Consider the following 18,791-nt stretch of genomic DNA (forward strand, 5'->3'; position numbering starts at 1 on the left):
GTCACCATAGTCCCCGAAACTTGACTCCCTTTGGTACTTGGTTCATAAGATGAAATACATGGGCAGGGGCAGGTCACACATATGGGGGCATAACCGTATCTGCATCTGTGATTTCAAAGTTTTTGTTTTTTTTAAGCTTTAAAGGGGATATATTTAAAAAAAATTAATTTAATATAAGCTTCATCTCACTGAAATAAGACACTTTCTATATAAATCATTTAACAATTCTGTACAGTTTAAGCAATAATCAAATTACTCTTACGTATCTCACTTTCAGCAACCTGTTACGCTTCATGCTGAGGTCTGGGTCAGATTTTGATTGACAGGTAGGTCTAATACATCTTTTAGGGAGGTCTCCCTGCATCCCTGCTGTCCTGTTGGTGGGCTCAAAACCACCCCCCCAGCTCACCCAGCAGTTCTGCTACTATATAGACACATATAACAAAGCCTCAGGTTTAGTCATTTAATCACAAGTAAATGGATGAGAGTGAGTGAAAAGCACAGCTTCCAGAAGCCCCAGTGGCCTAATGGATAAGGCACTGGCCTCCTAAGCCAGGGATTGTGGGTTCGAGTCCCATCTGGGGTGAGTTGGCTCTGGTTTTGCAGCCATTCAGGAATCCTCTGGAGTCATCCGCACTGCAGTTCTACCCTACTGGCAACTTGTTGGTCTGGGGACTAAATAATAATGAAGACTGGACTCAGCATGTTGGTGTTGGTCAGTGCAGATGAGCTCAGTTCTTTAAGGGTATGGGCAGCTTTAGACTCCAAGTGGGAAACTGCAAAAAATTATATTGTCCATATCATCACAGTCACACCACAAATGACAAAATTACTGAAAAAACAACCTGGCACACATCCACATGATTTGTTAAGCATCAACAGTTTGAAAACTGGCTGTTGTTTTTAGATTTCAGACCTAATGGCACTGGCCTCCTGGATCACTGCCGGCTGTGAGCGACTGTCTAACTGCCACCCATTCTCATGAATACAAAGCAGCTGCTATTGGAGATAAATGCCAGTATTGAACTTTACATATTAACATGCAGTAGGGTACAGTGGCCAGTAGATGGCAGTGAAGTGATGAGGAGAAGCACAAAATGAGCAGCAGCATCTTGTCTTCAGTGTCAGTTCCCCATTATGAGCAAATATGTGTTGTAAAAGCAGTTACAGTTGGGCAACAGATGGCAGTGTAGCCACACAGAAAAGCTTCCAGAGTGTGTTATACATCATACAACACACAAATACAAAGGCTTCTCTATTCGGGCAGAAGGACATTTATTCTGCATTTAAACGGTGTAATGTGCAATACCTCACAGTCACCAGTGGGTGTCAGTATTCTACAACATAAATGTCCTCACTGCGACTTCAAAATTAAAGGAACTGTAACACCAAAATATTAAACAGTTTTAAAGTAATGACAATATAATGTACTTTTGCTGCACTGGTAAAACTGGTGTGTTTTCTTCAGAAACAGAACTATAGTTTATATAAAGAAGCTGCTGTGTAGCCATGGGGGCAGCAAAGCTGAAAAAGGAGAAAATGCACAGGATACACAGCAGATAACTATCTACTGTGTATCCTGTGCTTGAATGGCTGCCCCCATGGCTACACAGCAGCTTCTTTATATAAACTATAGTAGTACTTATCTGTTATCTACTGGGTATCCTGTGCTTGAATGGCTGCCCCCATGGCTACACAGCAGCTTGTTTATATAAACTATAGTAGTACTTATTTGATATCTACTGTGTATCCTATGCTTGAATGGCTGTCCCCATGGCTACACAGCAGCTTGTTTATATAAACTATAGTAGTACTTATTTGATATCTACTGTGTATCCTATGCTTGAATGGCTGTCCCCATGGCTACACAGCAGCTTGTTTATATAAACTATAGTAGTACTTATCTGTTATCTACTGTGTATCCTGTGCTTGAATGACTGCTCCATGGCTACACAGCAGCTTGTTTATATAAACTATAGTAGTACTTATCTGTTATCTACTGTGAATCCTGTGCTTGAATGGCTTCCCCCATGGCTACACAGCAGCTTGTTTATATAAACTATAGTAGTACTTATCTGTTATCTACTGTGAATCCTGTGCTTGAATGGCTGCCCCCATGGCTACACAGCAGCTTGTTTATATAAACTATAGTAGTACTTATCTGTTATCTACTGTGAATCCTGTGCTTGAATGGCTGCCCCCATGGCTACATAGCAGCTTGTTTATATAAACTATACACTAGCAAATACACTTGTTTTATTAATATAGGACAATAAAACATTAATTTTTCATTTTTTAAAAAAACTTTTATTTTGTATTTTTACTGTTCCTTTAAATGTCAGGTTGAAGCATTACACAGAAACTGATGTTATAGACACATAATACAATAGGCAGCTGGATGGGTCAGTGTTTGATACATAAATAGTGAATGTAATAAGTACAGGGTGCTGTGAGCTGTCAATCAGCACCCAGGGAACATTGCCCAAACACAAGGTGGGTCACTCTGTCCCAGTAATGCCATTAAGCTTGTAGTGGGAAAGGCCAGGGTGTGAGCATAAAGCAGTTGCTTCTGGGGAGGAATGATGCTTAAAAAACTTATAAAAACAGGGTTAGTGAATATAATTTAACTATATAATATAACTCTGTGATCTTGGATTCAGCCTTGTGCTCAATGAGGCACGTGGCAGAACCTTTCATCGCTGAGCACCAGTGAGTTGAGTTGGGTTGAGGTTGGCGATAGGAGTTGCAAAAGCTTAGCATGCTGGGAAATAAATCAGAACCCTATGGATATTTTTAATAAATGGCACAATATATAAAAAAGGTTATTTGCGCCATCATTGGGTCATTGTGTGTCGAGGAAAAGACTTGAGGGCTCTATGGAGGTCTGGGTCAGATTTTGATTGACAGGAAGGTCTAATATATTGTCATGATACAGGCCTGTAATAGTTAATAAAACAAGGTTTCATGAGAAATATTTCTGCCAACATCTAAATCAGACACATAACAGGTCTCTTTTCACTATGGTCAGAGGGGTCAGAGCTGTAATGCCCTTCTCTGATAAGAGCCATTCCATGGGGAGGGGGAATCCCAAGGAGTGAGAACTTAAAGTTCCCAGCAAGACCCTCACAGGTGAAGTGAAGGTTACATATAATGTATACTCAAATATATTTCTCCTCACAGAACCCAGACCTGTTGTACCAACTGTATAAAAAACTGGTGATGGGTTCAAGGCAATTTCAGCTTTCAAACGAGTCCAAACATGACTGGGTATGTGAATATCTGGGCAGGTCCAGGTCACACAGTATTGATGTTTAGTATCTATGGAATCCCTGAGAGGATTAAAGGAGAAGGAAAGGCTAAAATTAAGTAAGTGTTATGAGAAAGGTCTATATAAATACACCAGTAAACCCTCAAATTAATGCTGATCTGAGTTCCCTGTCAAAAGAAACCCCACATTTCTTTCCTTCTATTGTGTACTCATGGGCTTCTGTATCAGACTTCCTGTTTTCAGCTTAAACCTCCAGGGCTACACGTCACACCAAGCTAATATGGCAGTTGCTATGCTAAACAAACAGAGAGAGCTTCTAGAGCTGTTTACTCAGGTATGGTAAAGCATTCTACAGAATAAATAGTGTTATAGCTTGCACTATTGTGGCTAATCTATTGACAATAAACTGCTTTGGTAGCTTTCCTTCTCCTTTAATAACCAATGAATATAATATAATCTCTCTCCTATGTTCCCATAGGGAGTTATGGTCATTATATTCTTGGTCCAGTAACTACACACAGGAGGTCATAAAAACTCAATCCTTACATTCCTGAGGGAGGGGGGAGTGTGCAGTTACCCGATGCCCTGAAATCACGAATAAATAGTCAGCTCTTCTGACTAGGCATTGGATTTACTTAGGAGGACCAATTGCGATTGGAAGTTATCCCGTTTGTTTCCCCTTGCCTCCAGGACCAGGAATTCTATACCTTTGGAGTTAAGTATAGGTTTTCCATGTTTTCCCTTTTATTTTACAACTGTTTGTAATTGTATTATTGAATGTATGTCTCTTTTTGTAACATCTTTTTGTATATTGCACTGTTTTATCTTTTAAAGAGAATTTAATAAGATTGTCTTTGGTGCTCTAAACGAACCTAGCCTGAAAGAGTGTGAGCCTTAACCCTCTGCATGCTGAAGTACTTGTTGAGTCAGTAGGAACTAACTGACTATAGTGAGAGTTTAATGCATTGGTGTATTGTGAGTTATTACCTGTTAGAGAGAACGGGGAAAATAGTCACATTAGGTTTCTATCGCCTGTGAATGATAGATGGTGGCAGTGAAGGAGTTTTGTGGGTGTTGGTTGGTGTTTGGGGTGCTTTTGTGTTAGTCTAACCTGTGTGTAAGGTGGGTGAGAGACTGAGTGAGTGACCCCTGATAGACACACCTAAAGTCACGTGCGGCTGGAAGTAGCATATCCGTGACATACATCTTTTAGGGTGGGTCTCCCTTTCCCAATAGATGTTAGAGCTCACTCAAATAACCAACTCCAGCACAAACAAAACGTAATTAAATAACTGACTCTGGCAAACACCCTGTATTCACAGAAACAGGATTTCCATTGCATTTGAGCGAGCAGCTAGGCAAAGGGTGCAAACCCCCAAAGGCTGTATTAGACCCAACTGTCAGTCAAAAACTGACTCCACCTACTGCATGAAGACAGAATGAAGAGAGAAAGGTTCCTCAGAGCAAAGAGTAACTTGATTATTTCATAAATGGTACATAATATGTAACTGATTATATTTAGGAAGTTTGTTATTTCAGTGAGACGAAGCTCATATTAAATTTTATTTTTCATGATAGAGCACCTTTCAAAGGAGGCCGTCTACCAATATAAACTTTTATGGGGGACCCTGGCCACCAATGTTCTTTTTTAACCTGAATGTGGGCCCTGGCCACCAATGGCTTTTTGTGACTTGTGTGTATGGGGGGGGTGTTTTTACTGTTTTAGTGCTGATGTCTATGTGGCCTTATTGCTGTGGGGTGGGCGGGATCTGGGGTCAGGCCGGGGAGATGTGGACCAGGGGGCCCAGGAAATTTTGTCTTATTTTCTATTGAAATTTCTAATTGCTGCTCTTATGGAACCAGTAAGAAAACTTTTTGCCAGGCAACTCTTCACAAATCTATTTGATTTATTATAGCCAAATAATTTGTCCAAATTTGAAAACAGAGTGTTAATAATTCCTGAACCAAATGGGACAAAATAGGTGAATATAGGGCTGCTTAAGCCAATGACACTGAGGCTGTCACTGAAGGTTCCCAGTATTCAACAGGGCCAGAGTAACTAAGAGGCCAATGGAGATGAAACATCAGACCCAATTGTTCTACTAGTCCCTCCCCCTGGCCACTACTAGTCACTGTGCCACTTCTCTTCAGATGCAACAAATGAATCAGGTCCCCCACGTCCCCTCTCCCGTTGTCATTACTGTTATTGGGTAAACAGTGTAAAATAGTGTGTCACAGCATCCCTGCTGTCCTGTTGGTGGGCTCAAAACCACACCCCCTGCTCACCTGGCAGTTCTGCTAATGTGTGTGTGTGTGTGTATATATATATATATATATATATATTTAACAAAGCCTCGGATTTGACGCTTTAACACAAGTAAATGGATGAGAGTGAATAAAAGGCAGACCTGTCAGAAGCCCCAGTGGCCTAATGGATAAGGCACTGGCCTCCTAAGCCAGGGATTGTGGGTTCGAGTCCCATCTGGGGTGAATTGGCTCTGGTTTTGCAGCCATTCAGGAATCCTCTGGAGTCATCCAGTTCTGCCCTACTGGCAGCAACTTGTTGGCCTGGGGACTAAATAATAATAAAGACTGGACTCAGCATGTTTGTGTTGGTCAGTTCGAATCTGCTCAGTTCTTTATAGGGTATGGGCAGCTTTAGACTCTGTGTGACTTAGGAAACTTCAATAATCTATATTGTCCATATCAGCACAGTCACAACAAAAATGACAAAATTAGTGAAAAAACAACCTGGCACACATCCACATGATTTATTAAGCATCAACATTTTGGACTAGTTTGAAAACTGGTTGTTGTTTTTAGATTTCAGACCTAATGGCACTGGCCTCCTGGATCACTGCCGGCTGTGAGCGACTGTCTAACTGCCACCCATTCTCATGAATACAAAGCAGCTGCTATTGGGGATAAATGCCAGTATTGAACTTTACATGATAACATGCAGTAGGGTACAGTGGCCAGTAGATGGCAGTGAAGTGACGAGGAGAAGCACAAAATGAGCAGCAGCATCTTGTCTTCAGTGTCAGTTCCCCATTATGAGCAAATATGTGTTGTAAAAGCAGTTACAGTTGGGCAACAGATGGCAGTGTAGCCATACAGAAAAGCTTCCAGAGTGTGTTATACATCATACAACACACAAATACAAAGGCTTCTCTTTTCGGGCAGAAGGAAATTTGTGCTGCATTCAATTGGTATAACGTGCAATACCTCACAGTCACCAGTGGGTGTCAGTATTCTACAACATAAATGTCCCCACTGTGATTTCAACATTAAGGGGCCGATTCACTAACTTCGAGTGAAGGATTTGAAGTAAAATTTGGTCCTCCTCAGTTCACATAAGTTCAAGAACCAGTGAAGCAGCATTGGCAGTTTACTAGTTCTTGCCCAAACCCCTGCAAATAATGTCTGAGCAATGAAAAAAATGGCACTTCCCTGTCAAGTCAAGTCTGTGTGTTTTTTATAGAAAGGTGCACCAAACTGGGGCAGAACAGTGGCATTCTATGATCTGTGTGAAACCATCACCCACAATCCCATTCAGTTAACTGTTGCAGGGTTAGTGAATATAATTTAACTATAATGTAACTCTGTGATCTTGGATTCAGCCTTATGCTCAATGATGCACCTGGCAGAACCTTTCATCGCTGAGCACCAGTGAGTTGAGTTGGGTTGAGGTTGGCGATAGGAGTTGCAAAAGCTTAGCATGCTGGGAAATAAATCAGAACCCTATGGATATTTTTAATAAATGGCACAATATATAAAAAAGGTTATTTGCGCCATCATTGGGTCATTGTGTGTCGAGGAAAAGACTTGAGGGCTCTATGGAGGTCTGGGTCAGATTTTGATTGACAGGAAGGTCTAATATATTGTCATGATACAGGCCTGTAATAGTTAATAAAACAGGCCAAGGTTTCATGAGAAATATTTCTGCCAACATCTAAATCAGACACATAACAGGTCTCTTCTCACTATGGTCAGAGGGGTCAGAGCTGTAATGCCCTTCTCTAAACCCTGGCTCATAAGAGCCATTCCATGGGGAGGGGGAAGCCCAATGAGTAAGTTCCCAGCAAGACCCTCACAGGTGAAGTGAAGGTCATATATAATGTATACTCAAATATATTTATCCTCACAGAACCCAGACCTGTTGTACCAACAGTATAAAAAACTGGTGATGGGTTCAAGGCGATTTTCAGCTTTCAAATGAGTCCAAACATGACTGGGTATGTGAATATTTGGGCAGGTCCAGGTCACACAGTATTGATGTTTAGTATCTATGGAATCCCTGAGAGAATTAAAGGAGAAGGAAAGGCTAAAATTAAGTAAGTGTTATGAGAAAGGTCTATATAAATACACCAGTAAACCCTCAAAGTAATGCTGATCTGAGTTCCCTGTCAAAAGAAACACAGCATTTCTTTCCTTCTATTGTGTACACATGGGCTTCTGTATCAGACTTACTGTTTTCAGCTTAAACCTCCAGGGCTACATGTCACACCAAGCTAATATGGCAGCTGCTATGTTAAACAAACAGAGAGCTTCTAGAGCTGTTTACTCAGGTATGGTAAAGCATTCTACAGAATAAATAGTGTTATAGCTTGCACTATTGTGGCTAATCTATTGACAATAAACTGCTTTGGTACCTTTCCTTCTCCTTTAATAACCAATGAATATAATATAATCTCTCTCCTATGTTCCCATAGGGAGTTATGGTCATTATATTCTTGGTCCAGTTCCTATAGGAGGTCATAAGAACTCAATCTGTGTCCTGCTAGGCCACGCCCCCTTACATTCCTGAGGGAGGGGGAGTGTGCAGTTATCTGATGACCTGAAATCACTAATAAATAGTCAGCTCTTCTGACTAGGCATTCGATTTACTTAGGAGGACCAATTGTGATTGGAAGTTATCCCGTTTGTTTCCCCTTGCCTCCAGGACCAGGAATTCTATACCTTTGGAGTTAAGTATAGGTTTTCCATGTTTTCCCTTTTATTTTACAACTGTTTGTAATTGTATTATTGAATGTATGTCTCTTTTTGTAACATCTTTTTGTATATTGCACTGTTTTACCTTTTATAATATTAAAGAGAATTTAATAAGATTGTCTTTGGTGCTCTAAACGAACCTAGCCTGAAAGAGTGTAACTGTGAGCCTTAACCCTCTGCATGCTGAAGTACTTGTTGAGTCAGTAGGAACTAACTGACTATAGTGAGAGTTTAATGCATTGGTGTATTGTGAGTTATTACCTGTTAGAGAGAACGGGGAAAATAGTCACATTAGGTTTCTATCGCCTGTGAATGATAGATGGTGGCAGTGAAGGAGTTTTGTGGGTGTTGGTTGGTGTTTGGGGTGCTTTTGTGTTAGTCTAACCTGTGTGTAAGGTGGGTGAGAGACTGAGTGAGTGACCCCTGATAGACACACCTAAAGTCACGTGCGGCTGGAAGTAGCATATCCGTGACATACATCTTTTAGGGTGGGTCTCCCTTTCCCAATAGATGTTAGAGCTCACTCAAATAACCAACTCCAGCACAAACAAAACGTAATTAAATAACTGACTCTGGCAAACACCCTGTATTCACAGAAACAGGATTTCCATTGCATTTGAGCGAGCAGCTAGGCAAAGGGTGCAAACCCCCAAAGGCTGTATTAGACCCAACTGTCAGTCAAAAACTGACTCCACCTACTGCATGAAGACAGAATGAAGAGAGAAAGGTTCCTCAGAGCGAAGAGTAACTTGATTATTTCATAAATGGTACATAATATGTAACTGATTATATTTAGGAAGTTTCTTATTTCAGTGAGACGAAGCTCATATTAAATTTTAATTTTCATGATAGAGAACCTTTCAAAGGAGGCCGTCTACCAATGTAAACTTTTATGGGGGACCCTGGCCACCAATGTTCTTTTTTAACCTGAATGTGGGCCCTGGCCACCAATGGCTTTTTGTGACTTGTGTGTATGATGGGGGGGGGTGTTTTTACTGTTTTAGTGCTGATGTCTATGTGGCCTTATTGCTGTGGGGTGGGCGGGATCTGGGGTCAGGCCGGGGAGATGTGGACCAGGGGGCCCAGAAAATGTTGTCTTATTTTCTATTGAAAAGAAAACTTTTTGCCAGGCAACTCTTCACAAATCTATTTGATTTATTATAGCCAAATAATTTGTCCAAACTTGAAAACAGAGAGTTAATAATTCCTGAACCAAATGGGACAAAATAGGTGAATATAGGGCTGCTTAAGCCAATGAGACTGAGGCTGTCACTGAAGGTTCCCAGTATTCAACAGGGCCAGAGTAGCTAAGAGGCCAATGGAGATGAAACATCAGACTCAATTGTTCTACCAGTCCCTCCCCCTGGCCACTACTAGTCACTGTGCCACTTCTCTTCAGATGCAACAAATGAATCAGGTCCCCCACATCCCCCCTCCCATTGTCATTACTGTTATTGGGTAAACAGTGTAAAATAGTGTGTCACAGCATCCCTGCTGTCCTGTTGGTGGGCTCAAACCCACATCCCCAGCCCCAGTGGCCTAATGGATAAGGCACTGGCCTGCTAAGCCAGGGACTGGGGTTCGAGTCCCATCTGGGGTGAGTTGGCTCTGGTTTTGCAGCCATTCAGGAATCATCTGGAGTCATCCGCACTGCAGTTCTACCCTACTGGCAACTTGTTTGCCTGGGGACTAAATAATAATAAAGACTGGACTCAGCATGTTGGTGTTGGTCAGTTCAGATCTGCTCAGTTCTTTATAGGGTATGGGCAGCTTTAGACTCTGTGTTGTAGGAAACTGCAATAATCTATATTGTCCATGTCAGTACAGTCACAACAAAAATGACAAAATTAGTGAAAAAACAACCTGGCACACATCCACATGATTCATTAAGCATCAACATTTTGGACTAGTTTGAAAACTGGCTGTCGTTTCTACATTTCAGACCTAATGGCACTGGCCTCCTGGATCACTGCCGGCTGTGAGCGACTGTCTAACTGCCACCCATTCTCATGAATACAAAGCAGCTGCTATTGGAGATAAATGCCAGTATTGAACTTTACATATTAACATGCAGTAGGGTACAGTGGCCAGTAGATGGCAGTGAAGTGATGAGGAGAAGCACAAAATGAGCAGCAGCATCTTGTCTTCAGTGTCAGTTCCCCATTATGAGCAAATATGTGTTGTAAAAGCAGTTACAGTTGGGCAACAGATGGCAGTGTAGCCACACAGAAAAGCATCCAGAGTGTGTTATACATCATACAACACACAAATACAAAGGCTTCTGTATTCGGGCAGAAGGACATTTGTGCTGCATTCAATTGGTGTAACATGCAATACCTCACAGTCACCAGTGGGTGTCAGTATTCTAAAACATATGTTGAAGCATTACACAGAAACTGATGTTAAAGACACATAATACAATAGGCAGCTGGATGGGTCAGTGTTTGATACATAAATAGTGAATGTAATAAGTACAGGGTGCCGTGAGCTGTCAATCAGCACCCAGGGAACATTGCCCAAACACAAGGTGGGTCACTCTGTCCCAGTAATGCCATTAAGGTTGTAGTGGGAAAGGCCAGGGTGTGAGCATACATACAGCAGTTGCTTCTGGGGAGGAATGATGCACAGTGATTTGAGATGTTGGTTATGGGTAGAAATTAGGGCAGTACAGGGCAAACCATTGTTCTGCTGGAGTTAGAATGGCACCTATTCCTGGGCACCCCTCAAATTCTGGGTCCTCCTCAGTTCACATAAGTTCAAGAACCAGTGAAGCAGCATTGGCAGTTTACTAGGTCTTGCCCAAACCCAGTGGCGTAACTTGATATTACTGGGCCCCACAGCAAATTATTTTTCAGACCTCCAAAATGTATAGAGGTTTACCAGTTATACTAGTATTTATTGAAATCATATATGAATTAGGGCCTCATGGGCCCCCTATACCTCCTGGGCCCCACTGCAGCCGCAGGGTCTGCTTCCTCTGCAGTTACTCCCCTGCCCAAACCCCTGCAAATAATGTCTGGGCAATGAAAAAAGTGGCACTTCCCTTTCAAGTCAATCCTGTGTGTTTTTTATAGAAAGGTGCACCAAACTGGGGGAGATGACTGGCATTCCATGATCTGTGTGAAACCATCATCCACAATCCCATTCAGTTAACTGTTGCACTGCGGGTTATCCCTCATACTCCATCCTCTCATTTCTCTTTGAGAGCATGGAATGACTCCAAGAATGAAAATCATAAATCTGTATTTTATCACTTTACATTATTAAATGTGCAAACTTTATTATTAACATTTATTTATATAGCGCCAGCATATTTCGCAGCGCTGTGCGCATAAGTAAATAGTATATTGATTTCTCTCTAATAACTTCAAATACAATCTACCTACTTATTTCTCTTCTGTAATTTACATTAATTTTTTGTTTCTAGTTTTCCTGATATTGGCAGTTTAAACTGATCTTAAAACAACAGCGCCACCTGCTGTTCATAAAGTTAGTGAGAAGGAAAGAGAAGAAGGGTTAGTGTCTCACTGTATATAATTTAAGTCTGTGATATTGGATTCAGCCATGTGCATAATGAATAATGAACCTGGCAAAAAGGGCAGGATCTTCCCCAGGAAATGCCTTCTGTGATGCAGCTGGCACAACCTTTCATTGCTGAGCACCAGTCAGTTGAGCTTGAGTTGCAAAAGCTTTGCATGCTGGGAAATAAATTAGAACCCTATGCAGACAAAATTATTTTGTTAAGGAGATTCAACGACACAATCTATTAAAAAAAAGGTTATTTGCGTCATCATTTTGTCATTGTGTGCCGAGGAAAAGTCTTGAGGGCTCTATGAAGCATCTTTCCATACAAAAGAAGCAGAGGACAATCTTGCCCTGTTTCAACTGTAATGAAAAGCACTGCAAACAATAGCTGTTTGCATTAGGGAAAGCATGACAAATAGGTGCTAACTGGTCACTGTTGGCACCATGGCATCTTCACACCGGCATCACCCTCCTACGGAAGCAGTTGCAGGTGATGCACCTCAAGAAGCCAAGACTGAAGTGGAAGAGGGTGCCGTAGTTGAAGAGCAGGTTATAGAAGGTCCTGATCGATAGATTCCCAGTGTTGTCAGCATACTTCATGGCCGTAAGTGGGGTGTAGAGAACATTGGTTTGATGACGAAACACCGGCTGTCGCATTCCAATCACTTTCACTGTTGCCTGCCAGAAGGACAATGGTACCATGAGAAAAGCAGGAGACTGAGATAGACTTTTCCACCAAGACCAGATGGCTAAGCAAGGAGGGAGTTTGGCTTCCAAACATTTAAATAAAGCAAAGCATGTAGCCTATACATTACATATAAAATGATTTTCTTCTTTAATATACAAAACAAACATTAATTACAAACTATCTTCAGACAGAAAAGCATTATGTACATCATACTATGGTCACCCAACCATGCCACAGACCTCTGCCACTGCCTCAGGTGTCTGCCCTATGCTGGAGAAGATCTCATGGGCTGAAGGGAGATAGATGTCTTTAAAGTAGCGTATGGTGTCAGCGTCTGCACCAGGGAAGTCGGAGCGGGACACTTCTTCCATTAGCTTCATCTCAAACTCTGTGTTCACAGGGCCTGGTTCTATCATGGAGACACTGGACAGGCAAAAACATACTCAGTAGGTCAATTATTTTCTTATTGTCCCCACCTCCTCTCCGACACCACAAGTTAGTGGTGACTTAGCTTGCAGTTTTAGTCCACTAGCCACCAGCTATTGACTGCCATTTTGACCAAAACTCCTGCCTTTTTTTCCCAATACTTACAAAATGTTAAATTTTAACAGTTGGACAGCCAGACATTCGCAGAATCCCTCAATGGCGAATTTTGATGCAGAATAAATATCATTGAATATCACCCCTAGAAAAATGCAAAGATAGATCAGACTGAGGCAGGATGTGCAACAGGCACCCCAAGCTTAAATCGGTTAAACCAGGGGTCCCCAACCTTTTTTAACCATGAGCCACATTCAGTTGAAAAAGAGGGGGAGCAAGAAAAGCATAAAAAATGTCCTTGGGGTGCAGAATAAGGGCTATGATTTACTATTTTGTTGCCCCATGTTGATAGGCAATCTAAAGGAAGTTCTGTTTGGCATTACATCTAGTTGTTATACAGCCCAAGACTTGCCTTCAAGCTGGAAATTCAAAAATAAGCACCTGCGTTGAGGACACTGGGAGCAACAACCAAGGGGTTGGTGAGCAACAAGCCACTGGTTGGGGATCACTGAATTAAACAATGGAATGGAAAATGAAAAATGGAAGCAGTATTACAGCCATGCAGGGGTTGGACACCCTACTAAAGCTGAAATGGTCACTAAGAGGTCTCACCTTGAAGTCCCACAACACTGCTGATTACCACAATATGGCCGCTCCCACGTTTCTTCATCCCAGGAAGGACCGCTTTAATCAGATGCACAACCCCAAAAAAATTGGTTTCAAACACCTTCCTCATGTCCTCCATGGACAAGCTCTCTATAGGCCCAATCTGCCCAACGCCCGCATTATTCACTGTGAGGATATAAAGAGTGAGTGCAGTTACATATATATTGTCCAGAAGACCAATTAGGTATGTGCGCATTCTTTATGTAGGTAAGATTGGAGATAGTGACCCACTTGCCAAGAGTCACAGATACAAGGCACCTACCCAGGATGTCAATCCTCTGACCCGGAAGGGCATCCAGACAATGCTTGACTGAATCCTCTTTGGTCACATCCAACTGTCTGATCACCAGAGTCTTGTTGAGAAACTCTCCCACCTCTGCTTCCAGCTTGCCACTCTTCCCCAGGTCTCTCATGGTGGCTATTACTGTGGGCACAATGCAGGATGAGCCATGGAAAAGCAATAATTTGGCTGAACCAAGGGAGACAACCTTATCTTTGACTCCTGCTACTATATACCCAATTAAATGCGAAGACAATTAGTAAATGGTCTTCATTTGCATTTATTATGTTTTTAGAATAAGCAGGGTAAAGTAAAAGGTCACTAAGTTTTCACCAGGTCCAGTAAACCATAGCAACCAATCAGAATCTCTGTAAGAGAAAACATCTGCATGGTTGCTATGGGTTACAAGACCAAATGCATTTTCATTATAACCACTATCTTGTTGCCCACTGAACCTTTTAATGGCAGATAAATAGGAGGGGTCCCAAAAAGAAACACATGAAATAACAATACACATTTATCCTCTCTGCTTTCTGGGGGTCGATGACCCTAGCAAGAGAGAAGTACATTAAAAAATTATGACCAATAACAGTTATTTTTTGATAAAGCAAGATTATTTAAAGGTTAACTTCTATTACTGAAATAGTGTATATTGTCTAATAGAAAGAGAGCAGTAAAGTATCCCCACCCTTTCAGCTGTAGTTGAACTATAGTTTCCCCAGGCTCCATGATTGATTTAGTTCCTATAGCACCAGTATGTTTGAGGGTATTGTGGGCATTATAGAGCAGTTATAGCTCTGGGGCACAGACTGGAGAGTAACAGTGTTCATAGTGATAGGTGAATCTAACCCATTTCGTCAAATATTTTCTAAACACCATTCAATTCACGTGAATTAATTTATTGAATGAGAGGACTATAGGCAATACCAGTCCTTTCCCCTCTTTTAATGGAGCTTTAGGATCACAGCCATTTAATCTCCTTATCACTAAGATGATTCTGTTGAGCACAAACGTTCAGTTTCTCTGACAGACTCCCGACCTGGACCACTGACCGTATTTATCTTCAGCCCAAGGGAACTGGAACTGCAATAGACTTTGTTATGTATTGCACCTGTAGTTATGTTAATTACGTAGGAGAAATAACAGCCTGCCAGAAAGTAATTCCATCCTTAAGTGCAGGCACAAGTCACATGACTGGGGGCAGCTGGGAAACTGACAATATGTCTAGCCCCATGTTAGATTTCAAAATTGAATATAAAAAAATCTGTTTGCTCTTTTGAGAAATGGATTTCAGTGCAGAATTCTGCTGGAGCAGCACTATTAACTGTCGTGTTTTGGAAAAAACATGTTTTCCCCATGACAGTATCCCTTTAATTTTTTAGGGGCAGATTTATCAAAGGTCGAAGTGAATTTTCGAAGTAAAAAACTTGGAATTTCGAGCTATTTTTGTGTACTTCGAATTGGGAATAATAGAACTATGATTCAAAGTTGAAAAAAACTTTGAAATTCGAATATCGAAATTTATCATGTACTGTCTTTTTAAAACTTCGATTTCGACCATTCGCCACCTAAAAGCTGCCGAAGTGCTGTTTTAGCCTATGGGGGACCTCCTAGAATCTATATGGAGGCAATTGGTGGAGTATGAGTGTGCTAAGTTTTTTTGGGGAAAAACTTTGAATCAAAGTAGATCGAAGGCGCTATTCTCTTAGATCGTACGTTTCGAATATGGACCACTTCGACCCCCAAAAACCTTCAACCTCTATTCAGTTGGTCTTTCAAACTTTGACCCTTGATAAACATGCCCCTTAATGTTACGGGTCCTTCAATGACTGGCTAGATCCCACCTTCAGCAAGGGGTGTCAGCAGTGAATAAGAATTCATCTTACTAAAAGGGCAACTATACAGACTGAGGGGGATTAAGGAAAACTTGTCCAATTGGGCTTAACCCCAGGAACAAAGGTTCTGCATAAGAGAGAAAGAATGAATATGAATAAATAAACCAGGTTATTTAAGGGAATTAAGAAGAGAAGGTCTTGATTACCAAAATAGATTGGCATACATGGTTAGATGGAAGGAAATTTAAGCATCAGCAAAGGAAGGTGTTTTAAGTTAACTATTAGTATGTTATAGAATGTCAGATTCTTTTTAATAATTCTTTTCCTATTCTTCTGACTCTTTCTAGTTTTTAAAAAGGGGGTCACTGACCCCAGCAGCCAGAAACTGCTGCTTTGCTAAGCTACAATTTTTGTTACTTCTATTACTTATCTTTCTATTTAGCCCCTCTCTGATTCATAATAAAGTCTCTCATTCACACCACTATCTGGTTGCTAAGGTAATTTGGACCCTAGCAGCCATCTACCTGCCGAAATTCCAAACTGGAGAGCTACTGAACAAAAAGCTAAAGAATTAAATAACTACAGAAAATAAAAAGCGAACACCAATTGCAGATTATAATTTTGATCAAAGTCTGATTATTGGCAAATAGGGATGCACCAAATCTACTATTTTGGATTCGGCCGAACCCCCGAATCCTTTGCGAGAGATTCGGCCGAATACCGAAAAGAATCTGAATTCTAATTTTCATATGCAAATTAGGGATGGGAAAACATTTTTTACTTCCTTGTATTGTGACAAAATTCCTGCTATTTCCCTCCCCGCCCCTAATTTGCATATGCAAATTAAGATTCTGATTCGATTCGGCCGGGCAGAAGGATTCGAATCCTGCTGAGAAAGGCTGAATCCTGGCCGAATCACGAACCAAATCCTGGATTCGATGCATCCCTATTGGTTAAGGTAGAAGTCTAATGATGTACATACCATGGCAGGAAAGGAGACACAAGAGCTCATTTAGGAATTGGACATTTTATCTTCAACCACAGGCTGGCACAAGGAGCCCATGACTAAGTGCCCTCAAGGCACCAAACATAAAAGGCTTTTTGAGAAGCTTTTTCCTAAAATGAATCTACTTTTTAACTGTATCAGTTCTTCTGAGATGATTCCTTGTGCCAGGCTGAGTTTAAAGATAAAGGGGGTCATTTATAAAGTTCGTATAGCGCATAATTATTCGCAAATGGTTGTATTGCCCATGCTTTTTCCTGAAAGCTAATATATTGCACTGCTCTGCCCGTCTTTCTGTTTTTTTGCGAATTTGCATTGCGAATACATTTTTGCAAATGGCTCGCAAATGAGATGGGTGTTTCCGTAAATGCTCCCACTGTGCGAGGTTGTTGTGTGTGAAAATAGCGCACAACCCTCAGACATGCAACTGCGGACAAACATCTATACAGGTACTTGAAAATCCTACCCTCATTCCGCAGGGTACCCACTTTTTGTTTTGCGGGTAACACCCGGGTACCTGACCCGCTGTAGGACTCTACCTGGAGTTACCTCCACCCTAGACCAGGCAGTAGCATGAGGGTTCCTACAGGTTGTTAAGTCAGTGGGATCACCAGACTTGCACTTAGCTAATTGGATGCAAATGCAGTTTATGTGCACAGAAAGCCGGGGTCACTGCGGAGTGTTACATAAAGGTTCATTAGGGACTAAAGGACTCAATGGGACTCAGAAATCACTGAAGTTGGAGTTGGTGAAGAGGTCCCCAAACATTATAGTGAGGGTGCCATTGTGAAGCTAAGGTTATGAGCTTGAAGTATAGTTCAGTAGTGATGGGCGAATTTCTCTCCAAAAAATTTGCGAAAATTGATGTCCATGTCAATTTTGGACACATGTCTGAAAAGCAAGTGACTTTTCGGAAGCGCGTCCAAAAATTTTTGACACTGGTGAATTTTCACAAATTTATTCACAGTGAATTCGCGCCAGGCCAGTTTATTTGCCCATCACTATAGTTCAGTTTTTAGATTTGGAAACTTTACTGTATGATGTTAGACAGTGTAGAAAGGAAGGGAGGGAGAGGTGGCCAGGATGACAATAGGGCTGAGATTGTTCCTGGGTGCAGCACCCATTGTATAGTTTCAGGGCAATATATACAACTGGCAGTTGATTGGAGGAAGTAGGGGCAATCATGAGACCATATCAGCCTCCTTCTCACCCCAAGCCCCCCAGAGACCTGGGGTCTGCTCCGCCCTATAACTCCTCCTATTGCTTCATATAACCCTCCCTATAAAGTCTAATTGTCCATGTAAATTCTTACAATTACTCCTTTTTCTGGTCCTTATACCCTTTGCGCAAATGCCTCCAATCTTCCAAAGGTCCCTCCCTATAACGCTTCCTATGTAGCCTCTTTCTTTCCCCTTCATTTATCCCCTCTCACAACTGGTCATATTGCCCCAATAACCCAAGGTTGCAATTCCTCACCATAGTAACGTTCTTGAGGATCCTTTGCCAGCTGAGCTGCAATCTGAAGCCCAATGCCCGATGAGCACCCAGTTATGAGGACAGTTTTCTTGCTGTCACCAGCCATTGTCCCTTGTCCTCTGTGAACTGCCAGACGCCTCTGCCAGAGATTCCAGATTACCATAATACCATGTGATGCCCATTTTATTCCCTCTTAATCCTAATGCTGCACAAATTAACACTTTCACTGCCACAAAAGGTCAAGAGGTCCTGTCCCTTCTTATACACTCCAAAATATAAATATAAACTTCACTACTAACAGATGTACTAAAGGCTAAAATATTTCAGCATGCGGAGGCATGACTATAATAACACTTTGACATAACTGCACTTATATACACATTCTTTGTTTATTCTGCTGTACCAATCTCTTTTATAATCTCAGATATCCTGTGAACAAATAAAAAGTAAAAGTAAAATGGAGGTTAACAAAATATAGTAACATCCTTCAGCTTCAGGCATTGATTCAGCTAACTCCT

The 18,791-nt window shown here is 41.4% G+C and overlaps 1 protein-coding gene and 2 non-coding genes across 3 annotated transcripts; 2 read left to right on the forward strand and 1 right to left on the reverse strand.

Annotated features, from left to right (window-relative positions):
* Positions 1–513: 513 nt before the first annotated feature.
* trnar-ccu lies at positions 514–586 on the forward strand. The gene has a single exon. It is a non-coding gene; the product is annotated as a tRNA-Arg (tRNA).
* Positions 587–5,685: 5,099 nt separating this feature from the next.
* trnar-ccu lies at positions 5,686–5,758 on the forward strand. The gene has a single exon. It is a non-coding gene; the product is annotated as a tRNA-Arg (tRNA).
* Positions 5,759–11,722: 5,964 nt separating this feature from the next.
* On the reverse strand, positions 11,723–18,436 carry rdh8.L (retinol dehydrogenase 8 L homeolog). The gene is made up of 6 exons (XM_018251505.2): positions 18,274–18,436; positions 13,942–14,103; positions 13,626–13,805; positions 13,065–13,158; positions 12,713–12,896; positions 11,723–12,463 (listed from the first exon to the last, which is right to left on the reverse strand). Exons 1-6 carry the CDS (start codon positions 18,434–18,436, stop codon positions 12,239–12,241), a joined length of 1,008 nt encoding a protein of 335 aa, XP_018106994.2. The 3' UTR covers positions 11,723–12,238.
* Between the last annotated feature and the right edge of the window lie 355 nt (positions 18,437–18,791).

The sequence above is a fragment of the Xenopus laevis genome, chromosome 3L, assembly GCF_017654675.1.
Source record: "Xenopus laevis strain J_2021 chromosome 3L, Xenopus_laevis_v10.1, whole genome shotgun sequence".
Taxonomy (NCBI): domain Eukaryota; kingdom Metazoa; phylum Chordata; class Amphibia; order Anura; family Pipidae; genus Xenopus; species Xenopus laevis.

What these genes read in the sequence shown, in the direction of transcription:
- rdh8.L (XM_018251505.2), bottom strand. Translation starts at nt 18,436, where the DNA reads ATGGTAATCTGGAATCTCTGGCAGAGGCGTCTGGCAGTTCACAGAGGA. An exon ending in TCAGAGGATTGACATCCTGG is followed by an intron (nt 13,806 to 13,941) that starts GTAGGTGCCTTG and finishes ATATCCTCACAG; the next exon opens with TGAATAATGCGGGCGTTGGG. An exon ending in CACCTGAGGCAGTGGCAGAG is followed by an intron (nt 12,464 to 12,712) that starts GTCTGTGGCATG and finishes TCCTTCTGGCAG; the next exon opens with GCAACAGTGAAAGTGATTGG.